Source organism: Telopea speciosissima, chromosome 9 (genome assembly GCF_018873765.1).
Source record: "Telopea speciosissima isolate NSW1024214 ecotype Mountain lineage chromosome 9, Tspe_v1, whole genome shotgun sequence".
Lineage (NCBI taxonomy): Eukaryota > Viridiplantae > Streptophyta > Magnoliopsida > Proteales > Proteaceae > Telopea > Telopea speciosissima.
The window spans coordinates 58202364-58227647 of record NC_057924.1 but is presented as its reverse complement, the minus strand read 5'-3'; the positions used below and the strand labels follow the sequence as shown (position 1 = coordinate 58227647).

General features: G+C 38.8%; 2 protein-coding genes across 2 annotated transcripts; both read right to left on the bottom strand.

The window, feature by feature from the left end:
• Positions 1-3875: 3875 nt before the first annotated feature.
• Positions 3876-6516, bottom strand: LOC122639287 (pentatricopeptide repeat-containing protein At5g39710). The gene has a single exon (XM_043832105.1). It carries the CDS (start codon positions 6397-6399, stop codon positions 4117-4119), a length of 2283 nt encoding a protein of 760 aa, XP_043688040.1. The 5' UTR covers positions 6400-6516; the 3' UTR covers positions 3876-4116.
• A 4781-nt stretch (positions 6517-11297) lies between these two features.
• LOC122639466 (elongation factor 2-like) lies at positions 11298-17518 on the bottom strand. Its single transcript, XM_043832336.1, has 5 exons — positions 17475-17518; positions 17398-17440; positions 14475-14532; positions 14295-14382; positions 11298-13813 (listed from the first exon to the last, which is right to left on the bottom strand). The coding sequence occupies exons 3-5, from the start codon at positions 14475-14477 to the stop codon at positions 11373-11375; spliced, it is 2532 nt and encodes an 843-aa protein (XP_043688271.1). The 5' UTR covers positions 14478-14532; positions 17398-17440; positions 17475-17518; the 3' UTR covers positions 11298-11372.
• Between the last annotated feature and the right edge of the window lie 7766 nt (positions 17519-25284).

Sequence of the window (25284 nt, the reverse complement as noted above, 5' to 3'; positions counted from 1 at the left end):
TCAATAGAGGAAGATAGTGTGTTAATGTAGTTAAGTGAATCCCTTTTAAAATTAACAGAATGAAGACCAAGCATTATAGTAGTGAAATGCTATCCATCAAGGCAATAACCTCACATATAAGAGATTGAACTCATAAGAGACACCTAGTTGACAGTTAATGACCAAACCCTGAAGAATTTTAATAATAATTCCAGTTTCTGCACTTCTATTCAAGACAGCACCATCAAAGTTAATCTTCAAGTGATTACTTAGGGGAGGAACCCAAGCAATAGAGATTAAGGTTGAGTAATCCTATAAGGTATTGAGGTTAATGAGATAAAGTAACCATCTGTAAAGCAAAGTTGACTAAGAAGTGTAGTACCCATCTGTTAGTTGAATGTAAAGATATGGGAGAATGTTTCCTGCCCAGGGGCATAGCCTCTGCTAGCACCGCTCCTTTCTCTCTCTCTCCTCCTCCTCCCCCTCCCCATGACATGACTTCTCTGCCCTCTATTATTTGAACCGATACGGGAGCCCTCATTGGCTCTTGCTTGCTTGCATAGCCTCTGCCACCGGGCTGGAAACACCTTTCCATTAAGATATATAAACCAAGTCTTTTTATGAATGATTTTCAGTTCAACTATTAAGTGGTAGAACTTAATATGTAACCCATGGGGAAAACTAGATATGTAACCCAACTTGCTTCCTAAACGATTCAGAGGCTTCATGTAAAGTACTACCAGAAGATTTCTACCAAAAAATAAAATAAGTATTAGCTGAAAATACGATTTGCTAAATACAACAAATGGTTCCATACGGATATATAACCTTTTTTATTGAGCTCTGGAATCTGGAATCTGTTGATTTATTCTGTATAGAATACTGCAGTTGTTTGTGTACCATATAATTTTTTGTCTGTAGTCAGAGATTTGGGTAGTATGTTTCTTGTCAGATTTGTTTGGAAGGAAAATTGTTCTTGTTTTTCCATTTGGTTTCATCTTCTTCCAAACCAAAATTTTGATTTTTATTGTAGTTTTTAAAAGGAGTTTTTTTGAAATTCATATTTTCCTTAGGTATTGGTTACATTTTTAGGATAAACTCTTTTTAAGGAACAATAGATACTTGGAAAGAGTTCAAAGATTCAAATGGACGCTTTTATATTCTTTCATTATGGCTTGTTTCTTAACATTATTGCAAACAGTAAACAGGTTGATGAACTATATAGAGAGAAATCTCCCCCAAACTAACTCCAAACCAGAATGATAAATTTCGGGAAGATTCTTGGAGGATTTATAACCTTATTTATCCATCATGACAATGCAAGGTAACCCTTACATAATATTGAAATTAAAATAATATATACCTTGTTAAAGAATGAACTTTTGATTGTTTCACACCTCAATTGGTATGAAATCATTGTCAATCATCGTTCGCATAGAGTACAGAACTAGCGTAACAGGTCAGACCGAAAGCAGAGTAAGGTGGAGATCCATGCCAGCATGTGAAGGTGATTCAGTGAATATATTTAGGATGGGGCGGATGCATTAAGGAAGGAAGAAGATGATCAGTAACTATTAAATACAGGGCAGGAGGCAGAGAGGGTTGCAGAAGCCAAACTTTCCTATAAACATGAGGATGGAGAAATCATATTCAACTTTTTCTTGAGAGAGATCATGTAGAATGAGTAACTGCACTTGAGTTAAATCAGGTTTGGGGTCGGCTTCCTTCTATGTCCTCAAATAATTACCTTGATAGATATTACTATAAGAAAGGTTTCCAGTATCATATCATCTGTTAATTTGGACTGCATACTCAAACTTTCTGTTTTAAGGGTATTGGGATACTTTACCATGCTTCCTATACAAATATAGCCACATCGCATCGATATTTGTGCATCTTGCTTAGTTTGTGTGATATTTTTTTTGCAGCTTCCATTTCTAGCCCAGAAAGGTATCATTTACCAATCTACATGTAATTTGACCTCTAACAGATCCTCCCTATCTAATGTGTAGAGAGAATTCTTTTAGAATTGCTGATTATTGTTCTTTACATGGTGTCTTAGCTTTTGTAAGAAAGAATGCTGCAAAGAAAGCAGTAGCAGCAAACATAAAGAATGTGAACAAAAAAGGGAAATAAAAAACAAGCCTGCAGAGCAAATGGAGATAAAGAGGTTGAGGAAGTTGATGGTGCCGATGTTAATGCATGAGGGTAAGTAATTCTATTATGTCATTACATTATTACAATATCTGTTTGACCATTTCTGTACAGTGAGGTGATGCTGTAAAATGTCAACTACATCATTTGTAAGCTGTTGCAGGCTAAAAGTTGACATACCAGTCATCAGCTTTCTGGTTCTCAAAACAGGTTGACTTGTATTTGTTATTTTGTTAGTCATATTGTGACATTGCTCTTCTTTCCACTTTGGATGTTTTCCATTCTTATACAGAGATGCAATGGACAAACTAGCTTCAATGCGCTCAACTTTGTTGATCCTGCATCAACTAATGCTCCATTTTGTGCTGTGATAAACTTAACTACAGATATGTATGTTGTCCTGATCAGAGCCACTACATATCATGGGATCCACAGCTTTGATTGGAAATCCTGTCCTTGAACCAAGCATGACCTTCCAATAAGTTAGGCCTTCATTTAGAGCATGACCAATGCTTTATTTAGATTACCATGGTGTGATAGATGAGTTAATATATATATATATATTTTTTTTTTTCAGACCCACTTTATTGAATCAAGTTAATCTGATTCAATGTTGTTATTCAATTAGAATAAAAATATTTGTTTAAGTACTTGAAATGCATTTAGTTTGTTATAGGAATCACCTCTCTCTGAGATGTGTAGAAGCTTCTTGCAAAATCGACGGTGCAATACTTCTAGACTTTTTAGGCCTGTAAGCATTGAGAGTGATCTTAACAATACAAAAGAAGAAGCATCAAAAGATTTTAAACTAGAAGGAAGATTTGGAAGCTATTCAAGTTTACTGCAGCTACATACTTTAAGCCTTGTCAAGGAGGTCATGCTACCAAATTTCTCTAGCTTTAGCATCCTCACAAATCGAGTCTTTCGGGAGAAATCAGTTGAAAATTTTCATTTGGAAGATCCACTATGTTAAGAAAACAACGCCCAGAATGGCGATTTGCAGAAGAAAACGAGAACAGAGAGAGAGTACACAACGCACAACACAGAGATTTATGTGGTTCACCTCCGGTATGGAAGCTACATCCACGGTCGAGCAGTAGAACAGGTTTCCCTATTATCTCTGGAAAAGTTACAAACCCTCATATCTCTATCTCAAAGAGATAAGGAGAAATATATAAGAAAACCCTAACCCCATAAAGTACACAAATGCCCCTAGCCCAAAACTTGCCAAAAAAAGTGAGCCGGACCAAAACATAACACATGGCTCAAAAGATACTCATTTTGAAGATCTCGACGAGCCCAACACAACTCCAAGCCTTTGGCATGGAGCCCCGCCATTTTTCGGCATTCCGAGATCGTTTCGAGACTAAAACGGCCCTCCGAAGGTCTCAACCGCACTTTCTGGACCAAATCAGGCTTCACCAACAACACACGAGACCCTTGCATAAACTTAAGTTCTGCAAAGGATATCATGCAGCCCAATTTCTCTGGTAGCTTATTTAGACTTTTACATACCCTTAAATAGAGTTCTTGGAAAGAAGTAAGCCGACAAATTTCATTTGGAAGATCCACAAAACTTGCAAAGCCACATAAATCAAGTTTTTACAGAAAAGCCACGACAATTTCCAATTGAGAGATGCATTAGGCTCGAGTAGAAACTTAAATCAAGTGTTTCCAAAGAAGTCATCTGACAAAGTTCAATTGGGAGATACACTAGACTCTCACAGCTGCTCATATCTATTTCTTCAATTATATCCACTCTTACGTTATATGACATGTATGCTTGGTCAACATTCAAGGACCTGAAAGCATATGCTATCAAAATTGAAGACCAAGCTCTCCATTTTCTCAATTTTATCACACTTTGTACTATAATACATGGAGATAGATGCTCTTGGTGGTCTTTTTTCTACATCAGTGGGAAAGATGCTTAATGAATGCTGTTGTTTGAAATCACAATGAATGAAGAAACACCCACACCTTTTATCCTGTTGATATTGTTGTTTCCTCACTATTAGGGAGGAGCCCATTCTTAGCCATTTCAGTTAGGACATTAAAAACAGCATCCATGTTCCCTTCTTTATGGTTGATCTCAACAAGAACTTTCGAAATCTCAGCATCAGCAAGCCTACAACTCCTCAAGATATCATTAATGAGTTGACTCAATTCATTGTTCATTCCCTCATTAAAAAGAGCTTTTATCAGGGCAAGAACACTAATAGTGTTAGGAATGAAACCTAATCTTATCATTTCCTCATACAGTCCAAATGCTTTCCGCACATTCCCACTTCTAGAATGCCCATGTATAATTACATTGTAGGCTACTTCATTAGGCTTCCAGTTTCTCTGAGTCATTGATTCAAAAACTTGATCTGCTTCATCCATCAATCCCTTCATACAAAAACTCTTTATGAGAGCTATCATACTCTTAGATTCAACATTACTGCAATGACCGATTAGTGTATCATATGTTACATCACTCGGAACGGACTCATCATAAAACAACCTGAACAAAAGCTGCCTTGCTTCCCTAGTCCGAGCTTGTTTACGGAGCCCATTTATAAGCACACTGTAGGTGACAACATCAGGAAGCAAACCCTTTTGTATCATTTCATCGTGCAGAATGAGAGCTTTATTTACATCCCCTTCCATGCAATAACCATTGATCAGAGTCGTATAAGTAAATTCATCTGGAGGCAGGCCCATGCTCAACATCTCGTGGAAAAGGCTGCAAGCTTCAACAAGTCTACTCTGTTCACAGAGACCTTGAATTAGTGACGAATAAGTGACAGCATCAGCTAATACACCCTTTCCAACCATCTCCTGCTTGATTTCATATGCCTTGTCCAAATCCCTGTTTCTGCAAAAACCAGTTATAATTGTGCTATAACTAACGACATCTGGGGCCAAACCCCTTGCTATCATTTCTTGGATGACCTGCAGAGCTTCATCCATTCTTCCAAAGATGCAGCTTCCATTGATAAGTGCGTTAAAAGTAACAATGGAAGGTGAGAATCCATTCTCAGTCATTTCCATCAAAACTTGATTTGCTTCATTCAAATATCCCTGCTTAGAAAAACCATCAATCAAGGTGGTATAGGTTACCTCATTGGGACAAAGTCCTCTCAGGCGCATCTCATCCAAGAATTCCATAGCTCGATTTAGATTTCCAGCCTTACACATGCTATTGATCAAGGCTGTGTAAGTAACAACGTTCGGGCTTACCCCCATCCTGATCATCTCCGCATGTAAAATAAGTGCCTGATGGATGTTCCCTTCCTTGCAATGACCATTAACAAGTGTGTTGTAGGTGACCTTATCAGGAACCATGCCCTTCCTATCCATTTCCTCAAGCACATCACGTGTTTCTTTCATCCTACCTTCTCGGCATAATCCATTGATAATCACATTATAGGAAATCAAATTTGGCTGCAAACCCCTCTGAGACATTAATTCGAACATCCTGAATGCTTCATTGACCTTTCCCAGTTTACAATATGCATCAACTATAGTGTTGAATGTGACTACAGTTGGGGCACAACCCTTTCTCTCCATCTCACGGAAAACTTCAAAAGCCTTCTCCAATTTCCCTTCTCCACAACAACCTCTAAGCAGAATGTTATAAGTATACACATTAGGAGATACCCCACATCTGATCATCTCCCCATAAAACTCCTCTGCTGACGAGACCGAATCCCCAGACCTGAACATCGCATCAAGGACGGAGTTGTACGACAAGATGCCAGGCATAAATCCATGAGATTTTGCTAAACCAATAGTAATTAAGGCTTTCCTAACCATGTTCAAGTGAGCATATGACTTCACCAGCAGATCAAAGACAGAGGAACTGGAGCTGCAAAGATGATAACTTGATTTCAGGCACTCAAAAATTAAAGAGCAGTCATCCTCCTCAGAAACCAGAACTTCGGCAATGGATTGGGCAGTCTTGTAGAGCTTGAATCTAGTGAGGATGTGAAGGGTAAGGCATTTGCATTGAATATCGAAGAAGGAATGATTGGGAGCCCAATTGAGGAATTTCAGGGTTAGGGTTTGATCGAATTGGGATTTGAGGAGAAGGAGGGAAGCTGCTTGTGGGGTGAATTGGGAAGATAATGAGTCGAGTTGGTTGGGGTACCTCTTGAGAAGAGTGAAGGCTTTGTCTGAGAGGAAAGCATCAGAGTGAGAATTAAGAGATGAAAACGAAGCATTTGAGAAAAGGAGAGCACGTATGTGGGGTTGGGAACCCTGGTGCTTCAGAATGCGCATTTTTTTGGCCAATCTGCATACACTAATGTAGGCTCAAGCTGTATAGAAAGTGGTTATGGCACCCAAGCACAGCAACACCGATTTATTGAAAGCCATCAGCAAACTCTCAGACTTAAGGTTTTCTAAGTTTGGAGCCTATAGATCAGTTGTTAAATTTCTGCACCTCAAATATAAGATCACTCCCACCATTAAAAAAGCTTCACAGGTTTTTTAACCCTGAAGCCTTCAATCAAAATAATACTTATGGGCATTGGCACAGCGTAGAAAGAGAGTACAAAGAAGTTTAAGGTTCCAGGTATGGTTACTTACTGAAAATAGAGTCGAGAGGATCAAAACAGAGCATCTGCCAGATTCAACCTTAAAAACTTGGCTCCGTGAACAAGGTGAGAGAGTTCTGTTCGGCAACCCCAATCGACCGTTCTTCTGATCGATGCTACTTTTGCTACCTGGGCGCGTGCTGTGCGCTGCCCTTGACTCAGGTAATGAGGTGCACACTGAATGACCGCCGTGCCCCCATGAAAATGTGAAAATTCTCGAGACACGATGGTTATTTTGCATACCCCTATGTCTGGGTGCAGGGGCAACACACAGCACATGCCTAGGTGGCATTCTCTTTCCCCATAATTAATATTAGACATGGTCATAAAAGTTCATTGTTGTGACTTGGTCCTAAAGAATTTTGGAAGACACATTGTGCGCTTCTGCCCTTTGCCCCTCATTTGTGTTTGAGAATTAGCAGCATAAGGACTGAATGTAACTTATATGACCTCTTAAAAACTTGATTCTAAAAGAGCTTGATCAATGGATATGATTGTTTGGCTCAATTCCGATGCCTGTTTCACTACCCCTCAGGTGGTCGATAGTGGGTGTGTAATCCGTTTTACTGAATAGACACTATCTGTTCCTACCCAAAAAAAAAGAGCTTGTTGCATTCTTTATCATTTTACTTCCTTTCAACTTTCTCTTACCCTCTTTAGGGGCTAAACTTAATTTATATTAGATGTAGAAACCCGAAGAATGAGAAATGATTTCAAATTGAAAAGTCAGATTGAATTTAAGTGTTCATAAAAGCATGGGAGATCAGAATTTAGTTGCAAACAATCCGTTTCAGTTCATTCTTAATACCCAATTAAACCCATATTTTTGCTCCCAGATTTTAACAGAGCAATCATATTAAACACGTTGCTTTTGTTCCCAGATTTTAACAAAGCAATCGTATCATTGTCGTACATGCTTGTTGTGCCAGATTTTGAAAAGTATTTTTTTTCATATAGTCCATTTAACTTCCGAACATATATGTTCCCGTATTGTTGTCATTCTCGAATTTAACATGCTCAGAAATGATGAATTGTTGAAGGCCTGAAATATCTTTTCTCAGTTCAATCAGTGTTAAGATTAAATAGATTAAGAGGTTCTCTCTTCATCGTCAGTGAAGTAAAACTCATTCTAATAGATTTAGCATGCTCGTTTTTTATTGCCCTCATGCTCAATAGGCAAGGTTTGCCTCATATGAATCTATGTGATCAGCAGCCCATCTGCGGTGCGCTTTTTTTGAGTGGGTCTTTCATTGGGGTGTCCTCTAGATTCAACAAAAATGGAGAAAAATATAAGTTTTACAATGCAAGCAGTGATTGTTTGGGAAATTTGGAAGCATAAAACTGCAATATCAATTCTTGTATCCCCTGCTTCCTCTTCTGACCTCTCTGATGCTCCTCCCCTAGCCTCTTAAGACTATGGGGGAGCCCTAGCTCTGTGGTTTTTCATATATTTTATAGATGGATCTATCTCCCGATATCTTCATGCTATGAGTTTAGGTACTCTTATCTTAGATGGTGATGGTATGCTTGTGCTGGTGGCCACTAATCATATGTTCCTTAGCTCGACGGTTGTTGGTGAAGCCTTGGTCCTTCGTGTTGGGTTGAAGATGGTAGTGGAAAACGGTTTGAGATGTGTCATTGTCCCTCAGATTGTTTGGTTCTGATGCCTTTGTTCTCCCTATGGATGTGTCCTCTATCATCATGGGTGTCCAGTCCCTTGTTAGTCATTTTGAGACCTGCTCTATTGCTAAATGGGCCCTCTCTTACCCTCAGGTAGGTCTTCAGAAGTCCTTTTTCCTAAGGATCTTCTTAAGATTTAGGTACTCTTTTCCCAATGAGGACTAATAAATTTCCTCCATTTACAGGGTTTTCAATGCCAAAATGACACATTGATTTTTACTCCATATTGAGTCTCCTTGATCTAAGAATGCCAATATTGCCAGTCAATCCTTCAAGAATTGAAGATGTCAGCAACCTTAGCTAGTTAGGATTTCTAATGACCCTATTTTGGTGATGCCTAGTCTTACAAATCTAGTCACACCTTCACCTTAGAGAGGAGGAGGGGGGGGGGGGGGTTAAGGAACTACTTGTATGCACAAAAAAAAAAAAAAGAAGGAAAAATAGATGGCTACAAATATGAGGGAAAATGCCAATATATGGGGTAAATGTTTGAGGTTTGTTGTGAAAATTGGCATATGGTCATTTTAGACCATGTCCATCCAATTCAACAATTTCTTTTTTTTTAATAATAGAAACAAACTATTAATAGAAGAAAAAAAAAACTGGAAAACACATAAGGTGGTGTTGCTATAGCAGGATGAAAGAACCAATCTTCTTGAAAGTGGGATAGTTTCTTGAATTTTTATCGTATGCGGTTCCCTGACCGGTGCGGTTCCCTAGTGTCTCTCACAAGAGGAGGGTGGACCCCACCTGGGCAGAGTGTTCAGTCAAGTGCCTCTGGTGGGTCCCACCCCCTCTTGTGAGAGGCACTAGGGAACCGTAGACGATAACGATTCATAGTTTCTTAGTGGAATGAACAAAGGGAAACCCAAACATAGAAGAACCCTAATAGCTGCTAAATTGGAGTTTCTACCAATTCTCCAATTCTAGAAGGTAGTATATTTGCATAAAAAGATTCAGATGAAAGCAACCAAAGACCACGCATTGCCCCAATGCAGCAACAATACATAAGGGTTATACTCCCCACCCCCTTCCCCCTTTCACCTACTCCCTCCCTCATTTTCTTTCCTCTTGTTCGAACACGAATACATTCTCTTCGTTCTTCTTCTTCTGCAACCCCTACCGCACTATGCTCTGCCTCTTTCCTTACTCTGTGTTCTTCCTCTATTACTTAGATATCACTTTGATCATCCACTCAGAATGGCTCGCTCAATTTCTAAAGCAAAGCTTCTCTCTGTTCTTGTTGTTTGCTTGTCAATATCAATAAACAGGTAGGACGAAATCAAAGAAACAACTCTTTGGATCTGACTTACGGTTTCCTTTTAGGGTCATGTCCTTGTTCAGTTTGGTTTTGTGGAGACTGTTAGGCTTATAAGGAGGGGACACCATTCCTACTTTCCACGATTTGATAGCAGGCAGTGCCATTTTGCCGCTTAATTGCACTTCTCTTGTGTTTAATCCATCTTGGGATCTTAGTTGTCCGGCTTAGGCATTCCCTGATGCCAAGATTCGTCATTTCTCTTCCTATTTTGACAAAGAAAATATAGCATAGGAGATAAAGACAGAGCTACCGTTGGAATGGAAATTATCTGCTAACCTTTCTGCCCGGTCCATTTCCCTAAGTCCCTCTAATAAGGGACCTTTATCCCCTGAGGTTCGCTGACCGGTACAGTTGTGCAATTCCTCTCATAGGAGAGCTGAAATGACCATTCCACCCCCTGACCGAACACACTGCCCGGGTGAGATCTACCCCCCTTTTATTAGAGGCACTAGGGAACCGTACCGAGCAAGGGAACCACAGGTGATAAGAATTCCTCTATCTAATAAGGGGGTGAATCCCACCCGGGTAGTGTGTTCAGGAAAGGGGTAGGGTGGTCATTTCCACCCCCACAAAACAACCTCCAAAAAAATGAACAAACAAAAACTTATAAAAGGAAGGGGCTGTTCACCAAAACGATGCCATTGTCAAGATTAAAGAACAAATGGTGGAAAGAGGTCAGGGATAGTAAGGAAAAAGAGTTGGTTTTCATGGATCATAATTAGTTTTCAGAACTTATTTTTTTTGGTAAATTACAGTTTTGTAATCTCATGCATCTAACGGTAGTTTCTATTTTCAGAATTTCACCATTAGGGTTTATATTCTGATGCATTTAACCATCATCTCGTCAAATGCTCTCCCAGGAGAAAGGTACCCTTCAGCAAGGTGAAGGTTCTCCAACCCTAAGAGCCCTTCCTTCAGCCCGCAGCAGATGAATCCTTCAAGCCAGTGGGAACCTCGGTCCCTAATCAAATCAGCTAAAAATAAAGGCATCTTTAAAACCTTCACAATCCACAGCAACCTTAGAAAATGAGGAAAATGACTTCTAGAACCACAACTCACCATTCAGATATCAGCAAGAGAATTCAACTCAGTATCACCAAATGTGACGTATGCATTAACATCATAAAGTGAAATTTAACTATCTCTCCGTCCCTGCACTTGTGGACAGAGAAGTAGCAAGAAGTTATTTTCACTCAAATGTACCAAATATATGTTATCCTATACCCTACCACCCACAATAATGCTCTTTTGCAAAGCAAATTAGATGCTAATCAGATAAGACACACCATGTAATGATTTGCAAGTGAACATAAGACAAGAAGTAAAACAGTCTGAAAAGTTTAAAAGAAAGAAAAAAATTTCAGAATCATCTTTTCTATCCAGGCAAATATGCAGCCATATTTAATTATCTGGCGTCATTAAGTGCTGGAATAAATAGTTTCAAAATGTAAACCAATTACCAAGTTCCACAAACCTACAAGACGAAAACTGAGGAAACAAAACAAGGGGGCAAGAAAAAAAAAAAGGGAGTTGGGGGGGGGGGGGGTAGGGGATTTTAATGACCTAAGGAAAATGTTTCCTGCTCATGCTCACCTCTCTATCTTTATCACTCAATCAATAGCTAAACTTGCCTCACCAACAGTGAATTTGATAGCTTATAGCTTATCCTCGAACTCAGAGAGTGGAGTCATCTGCTCTTTCAAACCTTTCCTCTTTCTAATGTCAGCAACCAGCTGTGAAGCCTGGGTTCCAGACTCCAATGGGTCAGAAGACATCATGTCCCAATGATCAAACACACACTGGGGAAAGGCCTGACCCGAGGTTGCAGCCCTGAGCGTACTTGAGAATCCAAATGATTCAACGACAGGAAGGTAAGCCTTGATGTTGTAGAGTGGGGTACCTGGTCTTTGCATTTCCTCAAAGACGTGGCCACGCTTCTGGTTCAGAACACCATAGATACCACCAAGTGCCTGCTCTGGTGCCTGGATCTCGACTAAGTAGACTGGCTCCAGAAGCCTGGGTTTGGCAGTGAGCTGAGAAGCATAGATGACCCTCCTAGCAGTTGGAATAACCTGACCACCTCCTCTGTGGATGGCATCAGCATGCAGCACCACATCACAAACCTCAAAGCAGATACCCCTCATGTTTTCTTCAGCCAAAGCTCCCTCCTTCGAAGCCCATTGGAAACCAGCAACAACTGAGTCCTTGATTTCATTCAGATACTGTACTCCCTTACACATATCAACGACCATGTTTGGCCCTGTGGTCTCAGGTCCAAAACACCAGATCTTCTTGGCAAGATCTTTGTCCCACCCAAACTCCTCTGACAGGACCTTTGAACGAACCTTAGGATCATCCCTTGGACCAATACGCCCATCATCAATGGCTTCTGCAAGACCTTCCTCCAAGGGCCTTGCTTCCATGTATAAACGGTTGTGCTTGTTTGGTGACTTGCTCATGACAGTTCGGCATGACTTCTCAAGGACAGTCTCACGGAAAGAAACAACGGGATCAGATTGAATGATCTCGGCGCCACCCATAAAGTCTTCTTGCAAATCCTTCAAACAGATCTCGAGGTGGAGCTCACCAGCACCAGCAATGATGTGCTCTCCAGACTCCTCTATCATACACACCACCATAGGATCCGACTTGGCCAGACGTTTCAGACCTTCAACGAGTTTTGGAAGATCTGAAGCAACCTTACATTGTACAGCCACACGCACAACTGGTGACACAGAGAACTTCATAGCACGAATTGGATGAGCATCAACATCCTTCTCATTTGTCAGGGTTGCATTCTTTGTAATGAACTGGTCAAGACCAACCAGAGCGACTGTGTTACCACAAGGCACATCCTCAACTGATTCCTGCTTCTTTCCCATCCATATAACAGTTCTTTGCACACTCTTAACGTACAAGTCCTTCTTCTGGCCAGGAACATAGTTTGGTCCCATGATTCTAACCTTCAAACCTGTAGAGACTTTACCAGCGAAGACACGACCAAAAGCAAAGAACCTACCTTTGTCAGAGGCCGGAATCATCTTGGACACATAAAGCATAAGAGGTCCATCAGGATCACAGTTCCTAATTGCATTAGCATACATATCATCCATAGGACCCTCATACAAGTTCTCAACACGATACTTCTGGGCTGTGGAAGGAGATGGAAGGTGAAAGATCATCATTTCAAGTAGAGCACTGCTAGCTGGGAGCCAGGTCTGCATAACACGCTTCATCAAAGCTTTCCCACACAATTCTTTCTCGTCAGACTTCATGGTCACACCAAGCTTCTGCAACATTGGCCACAGCTTGTCTTTTTGATCATTCATGCAAGTATTGATAATCTGCTTGATAGGTTCATAACAGAACTGGACAAAACCCCTCTTGCAGGTTGCTGACCCAGTGTTCTTGCTGGTCCATTTCTTGGTGGCAGGGTCAAAATAATTCTCACCCCAGAGCCTTTCCATCATCTTTGACTCATCTACACCGAACTTGGATGCGTACATCTTGGCAAAATTGGTCAAAGTGAAAGCCCAACCATGCAGACCAGCAGAGAAGGCAACTGTACCTTTCTCAGGGTAAACCTGGACATCCCCAAGAAGTGGATCCTCATACGTGGCCATAATCACATTGGCATTCTCAATGACCCTCTGAAAGGTCTGATAAGCCTCTTCTCCATCCACCTGAAGCTCAAGGAAGCACCTGTCCATCTTGTTTACAGTCAACACAGGCCTAATCCTTTCACCAAGGGCCTGTCGCAGCACAGTCTCAGTTTGAACACACACACCCTCAATACAGTCCACCACTACAAGTGCACCATCAGTAATACGGAGAGCAGCTGTGACCTCAGATGAGAAATCAACGTGCCCAGGGGAATCAATCAAATTGATCAGATACTCGTTCCCCTTACGTTCCCCCTTGTAGCTTTTCAGAGCAGCATCTGTCATCTCATAGTACAGAGAAATACCAGTTGATTTAATAGTAATGCCTCGCTCTGCCTCATCTGCGCGGGTATCAGTCATCCGAACATCTCCTGCAACTTCTTGTGCAATGATTCCAGCAGCTGCCACAAGAGAATCTGTAAGAGTAGACTTCCCTGCAAAGTTCAACATACAATGTCAGAACACAATGGCATCCATAACTTCTAAATAAGATTAACAAGCGAGCAAGAACAAAAGAGAGAGGTGCCAAAACTAGACAAACAATTTTTGAAGAATTACCGAATGTATTTAACAGATATTAATAATTGTTTTTAAACAAAAAATTGTCAAATGCCCCTTCAGGGAGATGTGAATATCTGAATGAGGCTACTAGAAGGGTATGAAAATCATTAAATACAGATTTGCTTTAAAACGCAGAATTTTTTTTTAGAATCTGACCCCCAACATGATTGGCCAACATCATCCAACCAGATCTGAGCAAATTAAGGATCAAACACAAAATCGTGATGCTTTTTAATGCCCCTGAAAATGAGCTTGTTAACAAAATTTAGAGAGTTGCTTTGCCCCAAAAATGGAGAATCATAGGAAATCATAAGAGAAAAGACAGCCAAGAGTTAACTACAAGAGAATTCATACCATGATCCACATGGGCAATCACAGACATATTACGAATGTTGTGTTTCAGGTCCATAATCCTGCGAAGCTCCTCTGCAGTAAACTTCACCTGTGCACGAATCAAATTAATTTCCCAATCAGTGGCTGAAAAAGAATTTTCAGAATGGCAAATACAAACTCATTTGGAAACAGTAGTCTTACCATCTTGTCTGTTCTTAGTTAGCAACCTCAAAAATTAAGATATTGCAAGGAGAAGTTCCTGTAAAAGTTATAAACAGAAAATAATAATTAGCCAGTAGTCACTAACACAACAAAATATCACAAACTAACCAACAATGACAACATCGAAAAGACACTGAACACTGGAATATGCAAGGACGCACTTCAGTCTAGTCCATCAGAAGGGACACGATACAATCCATATAAGAACCATGTGAGAACAAAAAGAACCGCCACATTATAACAAAAAAATAGCATTTTTCATGTTCTTCAAAAAATCGTTGTCCAACTATTTTTTTCTTCATAATTTGCAATAATGGGGGTGTCAGATTCCAAACAACTAGGAAGAACCAACAAACTCAACCAATGGAATAAACATCAAATGAGAAATAGATTGACAATGCATGCAAATGAGAATATCTAATTATGTCAGCGTTATCCCACACATGATACAATGACTAAAAATATTATAGAAAACAGATTAGAGATCAACTGCAGAATTCAATCACATAGTCTCATATATATACAAAGTAATTCATAAACTAGCATATGAAATTGGAGAGGAAATATCAAGTCATAAACACATGGATTAGTAAGAAAAAAAGGTTTATTTAACTGGAAGAAAACATACAAGGACTAGAATGCCACAGACAAATAAAAACACACATAAAAATCAATAAAATTCTAACTTTGTTCACATCATCTCATAGGAAAATAGTGCAAATCAAAACCAAGCTATGAAAATTATAGTGATTTGTGACCAAGGATCATCAGAAATGGAGAAATAGCTAAGAAAATTCAGAGTTAATGACATATGACTGTTTGAGTCTTGTAAAGGACAAATTGGAATGACCTAAAAATTCAGGTCAGGTAATAATTGAGAAACTCTACTGACCAGCTTAATTTCACAAAAATCTGAGAACAAGAAAGGTGTGCGCAGGTAAATCAAAATTCTAGTAGAAAAATCTGAGCATAGAACCAGATCTAGTAGCTAAAGATAGATTTTAGGAAATAACGTAAACAGGAACAGGAATGCCAATTTCTAACTACCCAAAGCTTGTTTTCAGACAATTGGATCGCCACCTTCCCTTGTGGGGTTCCTAGACTTTAAGTCTAGAACTCCATAAGAGATCATAACCTAATGCAACTGCATCAGAAAAAAGGAGCCCACTAACCCTTCATGTGGGGTATCATCCCAAAACCTAGGTTGACTTTCTACACAGGCTGATTTAAAATACCAGCTGTAAAACTAGACTTCCAATATATACTAATGCTGGTCTGCTAATATGAAAACACTTTAATAATTTATTAATCTTTGCAATAAAAAGCATAAGAGGGTACAATTTACTAGGAAAAAAATGAAAAAAAAGTAACAAAAAAGGACCAGATTTTCCTTCAGCCATGGTCAATGGCGTTGGGAGTAGGGATGTAAATGGATATTCGTAAATTTGTATTCGATCCGAGTTCGCATCCGTTTAGGAGAATTTGAATCCGTCCGAAATCGGATACGAATATGATAATCCCCCTATCCGACCGATTATTATCCGATTCGTTTAGCAGTCCAACGGTAATAAAATATCTGAAATATAACTCTGTGTTTGCCTATCCTTTGAAGTTACCTTATCGGATTTTGTTGTCTTATTTTTATAAATTTATAAGTTAAGATAATGTAATTCTTTTTCTAGATTAGCTATTGGTTTATACATATTGTTTTATGCAATGTGATTCATGGAATTACATATCTATTAAAAAAGCAAAAGTAAAAAACGTAAGAGAATAAAAGATTAAGAAGAGTAGAAGAAAGGGTAGTTACTGAACTCTCAAGTCTCAACCCTAACCCTCATCATAAAAACGGTAAATATGTCAACGGATAGTCGAAAAATTGTATTTGGTCTGTATTCATATCCATTTAGGAGAACCTGCATTCAAAAAATCACTATCCGAAAATTATCCGAATCCGTCCGAAAACCGATAGGATATGATCGGAATCCGTCCGAATATAATCGGATACGAATATGATAATGCCACTATCCGACCGAATTCGATCCGTTTACATCCCTAGTTGGGAGGGTACTTCTCAAACCGAGGTGTGGGAGGGTATCACTCTACACTTGGGGGGAGAGCACCATTTGTAAATAGAGAGCAGAGAAGTACAGCTTTATGCTGTACGGTTCCTTTCACCGCATGGTGAAGAAAAACTTCACCCTAAAATTAACCTTGAATAAACAAATAAAGCAAACATCAAATATATGGAAAAAAATAAATAGAAATAGTTATCAAAACAAGAAGACGATGAAATAAAAGCAAAAACTGCATGGATACATCAATAAACAGAAAATGGAAGATAACAGATTAGTAACCAGAGATTGGGAAACTAAAAAGATAAATAAAATAGAAACTTTTCCCTAATAACCCAAACAAACTCAGATCAGATCTAACCTACAAACACAAATTAAAGCTAATGTCTTTCAGAATATGCACGTAAAAAAAATTCCATCAACCTCATTTACACACGTGAAAATGCCTTATCAAGAACAGGATAAAAATGCGGCAAGATTCAGTAACAAGCATAATCGATTCTAATCTACAGCAACATTGTTGAGAACCTGAAATTAAAACTAGTAAAAAATAATAATAATAAAATTACAAAAGTACAAAACTTAGACAGAGTAATAGATCAGCAAAAGAATTCCACCTCAACACGAAATCTACAACGTAAATATAAACTGAAACATAGAAATCAATAGATCAAACAACATTAAACAAAACCAAAAGAGAAAATCCTCAGCTCTAAGTTCAAACTAATAAACCAGATCTAATAATTTTGATAACTACACAACAGCATTAATCGGAAAAGCCAACGAAGAAATGGAAGAATCAGAGAAAAAAAAGGATCGAAGGTTACCTGAGAAGAAGCAATGCCAAGAACGAGAACGAGAAAGAGAACGAGAACGAGAACGAGAACGAGAGGTGAAGAAAGCTCTCTCAGTCACAAATGCCGGGTGACTGAGGATATGGTATTATGAAATGCGAAGCTAGAGCAAGAGCGGAGAAACCCTAATATCGTTGCGTCCAATAGATTCTAACCATTGGATTCGGATTTAAAGAATGTCTTATGACCGTTGATTTTTAGAAATTTAAGAGCTTATAAGTCATGGTATATACTTGATTCCCACGAAAGCGTTTCAAACGTGCCGCGTATCTTAGTTTATTTACATTTTCACCCTCGAATGTTTGTATTTTCGACGGGTTTCATCCTACCGGGTGCGGTGCTCCAAATCCTCCAATAGGTCCCAGCCATTGGATTCGGATTTAAAGAATGTCTTTGAACCGTTGATTTTTAGAAATTTAAGAGCTTATAAAGTCATGGTATACACTTGATTCCCACGAAAGCTTTTTTACACGGTGCAGCGTATCTTAGTTAATTTACATTTTTGCCCTCGAAAGTTTGATTTTCTACGGATATCATCCTCTCAATTGCACCACACTTGTGAATCCAACCTTAAAAACATCAACAGGGGCGTCTCAAGTGGACCATTTCCGTATTTCTACATCTATCATTTATGAAATTAAGAATTTTTGCAATTATATATTTTTTATTAGGGAAGTAGTTTTTTGTCAAGAGTGTGGCCTACGCCAGCACTCCCATGTATCTATCTTTTCTCTTCTCAAAATAAGGGGGCAGAGGTGTCTTTTCAAATGGGAAAGAGAGAGATAGACTCATGGGAGCGGACAGATAACTTTCTCCCTTTTTATTACTATTTTAGAAAAAAGGGGGCTACTAATTTTACTGGAGCAATTATTTTACCTGCCTTACACAAGTCCATGGATTTAGGTATCAGTTACATATTGATATATTGGTATTATTAGATAGGAAAATTTACGAAACACCCCCTTAAAATGGATCGAAAGTCAGATCACCCCCTAAAATTTGAAAATACTCAGATCACCCCCTGCATTAGAGCCCTATACTCAAATTAGACCCTACCGTTAGTTAATTGATGAAGTCAACTGGTTAAATTTGTTGAAAACCCTAAACTACCCTTGAGAAGAAAATAATTACTATTTTACCCTTAAATCTTAAAACCCAACATGTAGTCTTTTTTTTTTCTTTCTTAATGGGTCTAAGGAATCGGAGAGGGAATTTTCCCTCTCCTTCTTCCCCAAATTGCTAAACCGAATGGAGTTAGAGTCGCCGGCAGAGTGGTCGACGACCACCTCTGTGTTTTTCTTGCAACCGGAACAGTACTCGAAGAGTTTCTAAAAGTTCGTTTCAGGGGTTGGGTTCGATTCCACTAACCGAGAACCCCAAACAGAAAGAGAGATTTCGGGGGAGGGATTTCAGAAGAAAAAAATCAAGGAAAGAGAGTGAGAAAAATCAGAGACAGTGAGAAATCTTAGTATTTTCAAATTGGTCGACGACCCATTAAGAATCTTAAAACCAAATTGGTCGACGACCCATTAAGTATTTTCAAATCTTAAATCCCAACATGTAGTATTTTCAAATTGGTCGATGTAGGGCTAGAGAGAGTCGCCGGCAGAGTGGTCGACGACCACCTCTGTGTTTTTCTTGCAATCGGAACAGTACTCGAAGAGTTTCTAAAAGTTCGCTTCAGGGGTTGGGTTCGATTCCACTAAAAGTACTCGAAGAGCTTCTCTCTTTTGCAAACGAAGATATTTCTTACAGCAATTTGTTGCCTTATTTGACGTCTTATCAATTTCTTCTCTTCCAGTCCATCTACCCGAAAACAAACAAAAATCTACAGCCGAGAAGAAGAAGGGGCGGCAGACGCAACAGTTAGGGTAGGGGTGAAGCTATGAAGGGCGAAGGTTTGGACTTGCAATCACCCCCTGGCCACCTGGTGGCGGCCACCATGAACGGAGACGGAGACCCAAGCCCTAGGAGTTTTTTTCCCCAGAATCATTCTCTGCTGTGAGATTTTGCACCATAACCAAGCTTGAAACTGTATTCACCGTCAGGTTAGGGTTGCAGGAGTTGAATGTCCCTTTTCACATATTAATTGAGTTGATTAATCGATGGTTGCATTCAAGAAAGCTTGAAATTTCGACAATTGTCTCAAAATCTCAGATCCAACTGTGCCTTGCTGAAGGAGTTTTATGCGATTGGAGTTCTTCTCCTTCCGCTGGCTTTGTTCCTGGCTGAAGGTTGAAGACAATCTTCATGGCTTTTTCCCGTTGAGCAACGGGGCAAGGGTATCACCGTCGGGCGTCGGTTAGGGTTCGAAGAAACACAAGATGAGAAGAATAGAAAAGGGTAGTATTGTAAATTTAATTCTAATGATTTATTACAAGGGTAAATTAGTCCTTTTACACCAATAACTAACAGCAGACTAACACCGTTAGTGTAGAGGGGGTGATCTGAGTATTTTCAAATTTCAAGGGGTGATCCGAGTTTCGACCCATTTTCAGGGGGTGTTTCGTAAATTTCCCTATAGATATCGACATTAATATGATATTGATACAGATTGGTAGTTTGGTATCGTCGAAAAAGTAAAATGATGCATTAGGGGTAAAATGGTCCAATTTGTATCAATATCAGTATTACCCAAACATGTTATTGTTTGACAAGAAAAATAACCGCAAACGCACAGTATCAACTGTAGCTACGGGCCAAACTCAGGGAGGTCGAGTTGCTTAAATCTTATTCTCAATTTAGGCAAAGTGTACTCAACAAGCAATTTATATCTCTAAACTTGAACTAAGAAAAATATCAAGATTAACTATCAAATTAAGAAAACTAGGCTAAACTAGGGCAAACAGAATTAACACAAAAAGTAAGAGAATGAGATTGATAGATTCAAATTGAGATGGGCTTTTGGGAATGGAATCCACTACAAGGTTAAGGTAAATCAATGATCAACACATCAAAGCATTGCATATATCATGGTCGTGGTCTATATGAGATGCGGCGCAAATGGTTAACATATCCTATGAGTAATACACATTCAATACACAATTAGATCTTAAAAATCATGAACATGAATGGTACGTGTCACAATGGCTACGGTGGCAATATTGCATATAGTCCATTAGAATGACATGCACACAATGCGGCGGTCAATAGTTGTAAACCCAAACAATGAACATGTCCATTAATACATAAGCATGCAAATCATCAACTCATCCTTCCCTCATGGCTTCATCCTACCCCAAGAGTTGAGGGTTTAGTTGGCAATGGAAAAATCGATGGAAGGAGAGGGGGGTTGATGAAGAGAACATTAAAACTAAAAGAAAATTACACTGTCACCCCCTAAGGTTTGTATTAAATACAAAGCAACCCCTTGTGTTTTTAAATTATACAACCACACCCCCTGAGTTCCCGCTCCGTTAGTTAGGTGTTACGATGCTGGTTAATTTTCCCTCAAATGACTAATATACCTCTTTCAGGGTTTCTAATCATTTTCCCTTAGATTGTCAATATGTGGAAAATAAAAATCCGACGGTCAGATTTGAGTCATGACTGTCACCCATCCAACCCTAACCTAGCCCTAGTTACCCATCTTCTCTCCTCCCTGTCTCTCTCTCTCTCTACTGCAACTCCTTAGTGTTTCTATTCTCTCTCCTTCTCTGCCAAAAAAAAAAAAAAAAAATGATGAAACAAATCCAGGAACGACGGATGTCGCACAATCGACCTAACAACCCCCCAAATGCCGATGTTCTCTTCTTTTAGGGTTTTCTCAAAAAAAAAAAAAGAAAAGGGAGAATGAGGACAAACAAATAAATGTCGATTTGGGGCTTTTTCTTGATCCCGGTCCCTGTGGAAATTTTTTTTTGTTTTTTTGGTAAGACCTATGGAAGTGAGAAAAAGGGGTGTGGCAGTGGATCGATCGTTTCTTGAAGGATAACAAGATAAGTGCTTCAATAGATTAAATCATTAAATAAAAAAGATGAGAAAGCCGGGGGAAGTTAGGGTTTCTTGGATGCTGGTTGTTGCAGACATCATCAAAAGATCTAGAAGATGAAAAAAATTACGCTTCCCTTTTAAACCCAATTGACCCAAAAAAAACCAAAATTAGGATTATTTTCTTGATTGCCCCTCAAACTTAGATCCTCCCCATCCACCGAGATAAATACCACATGCAAACTCAGATCCTCCCCATCTCTGAGACTGCCCCTTCTTACACTTCTTCTTCTTTTTCTCATCCATCTTCTCCTTCGACTATGGGGAAGAAGTCAATGTTATTTAGAGGACGTGGTAATCAGGGTCGTTTTCTTTTCCTCTCCTCGATGTTGTTTGGGGGCGAGAAAACCATTGAAAAAAGACCTCTACTCTCCCAAGCTTCCAGTACCAATACCAATAGCAACCGCAACAACATGAAACTACAGGAGTAGAGGAGGTGGAGGGTCAGGCAGTTCCTGGATTTGTTGCATCATCTTCTGTTTTTTTTTTTTTTTTTTTTGGGTGCTGTTCTTTGTGTTGCAGCCAGCCTGCACCCAGGCACTTGGGGGTGGGTGCAATGACCATCCTGCCCCCCTCATAGGCTATCCATGTGCCTGGGCACAGGCTGCGTTGCGGTACAGAGAACATTCTCCCTTTTTTTTGTGCAGAGGAGAGAGAAATAAAAACACTAAGAGAGGAGTTGCAGTAGAGAGAGAGGGAGGAGAGAGGATGGGTAACTAGGGTTAGGTTAGGGTTGGATGGGTGAAAGTCATGACTCAGATTTGATCGTCGGATTTTTATCTGCCACGTATCGACAATCTAAGAGGAAATGAATAGAAACCCTGAAAGGCATATATTAGTCATTTGAGGGAAAAATTAACCAGTACCGTAACACTTAACTAACAGAGTGGAAATTCAAGGGGTGTGGCTATATAATTTAAAAACACAGGGGGTCGCTCTGTATTTAGTACAATCCTCAGGAGGTGACAGAGTAATTTTTCCTAAAACTAAACTATAAAAATAAAATTAAAAGATTAAAAAACTTAGCTTGTGTAGAACTTGAACTTAAACCATTGAAGAAAAATTTTCAATCTTAACCTTGAATCAACAACTTGAATCACACCAATGTAAGAAGGGGATGAAGATTAAAAATCTCAAATTACATTAGATCTAGGAATGAAAAAGATAAAATTACATCAAAGTTTGAAGCTTAGACAAAAAAACTAGAAAGAAAAAAACAAGAGAAAGAATGCTAAAATAAAAGACTAAAGAGAAAATGAATGTCTTTCCATGGGGGAGAGACCCCCCTATTTATACACACAACCCCCAATCCCCCTTGCAAAATTTGAACAGCCTTCCTCTCTCTTTTCGAATTTCGGCCAGCCAAGGAAGAGATTCCCTTGATCAATATTTTTCCAGCCAAGAAATTCTAAATTTGATATTTTAAAAAAGAAAAATAGAGAAAGATTGAGATTTTTATCCAAAAAATAGAGAGGGCGTTGGAGATTGGATCCACAACTCTAAAAATAGAAGATCTCAATCAAATCATCAAGAAAATCTTTCCAATCTTCCAAGATTTGAGTAACTTGCTTTGACTTGGGCTCTACTCCACAACTGAAAATGCTAATTGTCACCAACAATGCATTTGGACAAAAATAACCCTTGGAATTTTTTATGGGAATATGAACTGCCCTTATTGAATTTGCTTGCTTGGGTCTTCATGGCCCAATGGTTCAGCCCATATATGAAATTAATTCTTAGGTCTATGGACATGGGCTTCTTTAAAACTTGATTCCTTGCATTTCAGCTCCACAAAGGCTTTTATGCATAATTTGGGCTTTCTTTCAAGAATTGACCTAAACCCAAACATAAAAATCTCGAGAACTTGTTCAAGCATGAAAAATACAAGAATATAAATGCTTAAATTAACATATAAATGTGCTCATCAATTATGGTCATCAATACTGATACCTCTAACCCTGTACACAAGATTTGTTGGGTGGATAAGGGTGGAGAAGCGAAACTTGTTTAGCAAACAAGGAGGGTAAGTTTCTTCTACCCAAAAAAAAAATAAAAAAAACAAAAAACAAAACAAAAAAAAAAACAAAAAAAACAAAAAAACAAAAAAACAAGGAGGGTAAGGATGACCAGCCTCTACCTTTATATTATAACCTTCTTGTCTAATGCAGCCGCCTGAAAAGAGGTATAAATATAATTAAGGGAAAAGAATCGCAACTACTCCAAAGTACTATTTCCGTCTCATATGAGGTTCTTTATTATTTTTTCACTCCTGCTTTAACTATGTGGAATTGTGGATCTCATGTAGATGATAACATTGTCGACACTACCATTGGTGTGGCATGCAAAACTTCCCCCCCTCCACACTAGCATCATGGGAAGCCCTCTTCCTATAGTTAGACAAGATATGACGCTCTCTATATTTTTATCATCTTTATTATGTGTTGTAGGTAACTATTGTATTGAATTATATGCTTAGGTCAATATTGTGTTTGAATTTTATGCTTAAAAAAAATATTGTGTTGTTTATTAAGTTAAAGAAGAGGCATCATTTTACCAAAAAAGAGAGGCATCATTAGTATTTTATTAGGTAAAAAGGCAACCTGAGAATGTTTAAGCCTTCCCTATCATACAGTAATACTTGTCTAATGCTTCATTTGTTTAGCGGAAAGTATTTGGGTTGAGAATAAATAGTGAAGGAAAGTTTGACAATTTTTTAAAGTTTTAGAAATTTGAGATGGTAAACCTGCTATACAATCAAAGCATAAGACTTTTACCACAACAAAGAATGTACGTACGTAAAGGCCATTACTTAACCCTAATCGACTTGTTGCCACACTTGTTAAGAAGATTACAAATTCTTATACAATGAATTGTTTTAAATGGTCAAGGTTACGGTGTAACCCATGCCAACATTTTCTACTTCCAACCAAATCGTGTTGGACTAAGTCAGGTTTGAGCTCAGTTTGCTTCAAAGTTTATAAATTCCCCAATATATGTCCACCCAACTTGCACCCCTACCCATGGCATTAGGCACAACTGCTATTTAGTTCTAAGCAAAGTTAAGATTTCCTTAATTTCATTCCATTGTGTGCTTGACGTTGATGCCTAGATGATTTCACCCAAAAAAATGCCTACTTATGTTCTTTAGTAATTGCATGTTTTTGTGTAAGAAGAGTGTAGTGTATTGACATGCCGCTTCCATCAAAACTCACCCTTCGCATTCACAGAGACAAGTTTTGGAGCATAATTTATTTGGGATAAAATTGTGCAAAAATACGAATGAGATGATATTGAAGGTAGTTGGCAATAGATGCACATTTTCTCTCGGATAAGGTGGGTTTTCGAACTCGGAAGATATATAGTATACAGATGTAGATCTACACAGATCACTGGTGCATCGTAGAAATCTTCTCTTGTAGTTCTTTCTTGGTGGTTTGGTGCTAGCTTTGGTGGCTCAGCTCGTTTCTATTGGAGGCATTGAAAGATGCTTTAAGTGCTTTTAAGTAGGCAAGGCATCTGATGGTTGTTCATGAAGGATGCCTCCTGCTTTATGGTTAGGTCTGGTGGTTTGGTGCTAGCTCTGAGCACCAAATTAAACCACCATACTGAACAATTTCATAGTATGACTCATTAGTTTATTCGTCTACAGTTATTATAGCTTTGAATATCATCATTATTTTTATAAATTGGAATCCCAATGCTTCTCCTCTAGATATCTTATATTTTTCTTATGCTCATAATCTTATTAAACAAGCTGGTTTTTTTTTTTTTTTTTTTTTTTTTTGGTTTTGATGAAAAAAACCACCATATATTAACAGCCCTAGGGTAGGAGTTTGTACATAGAGTTGGGGGTATGACACCACTTAAAAG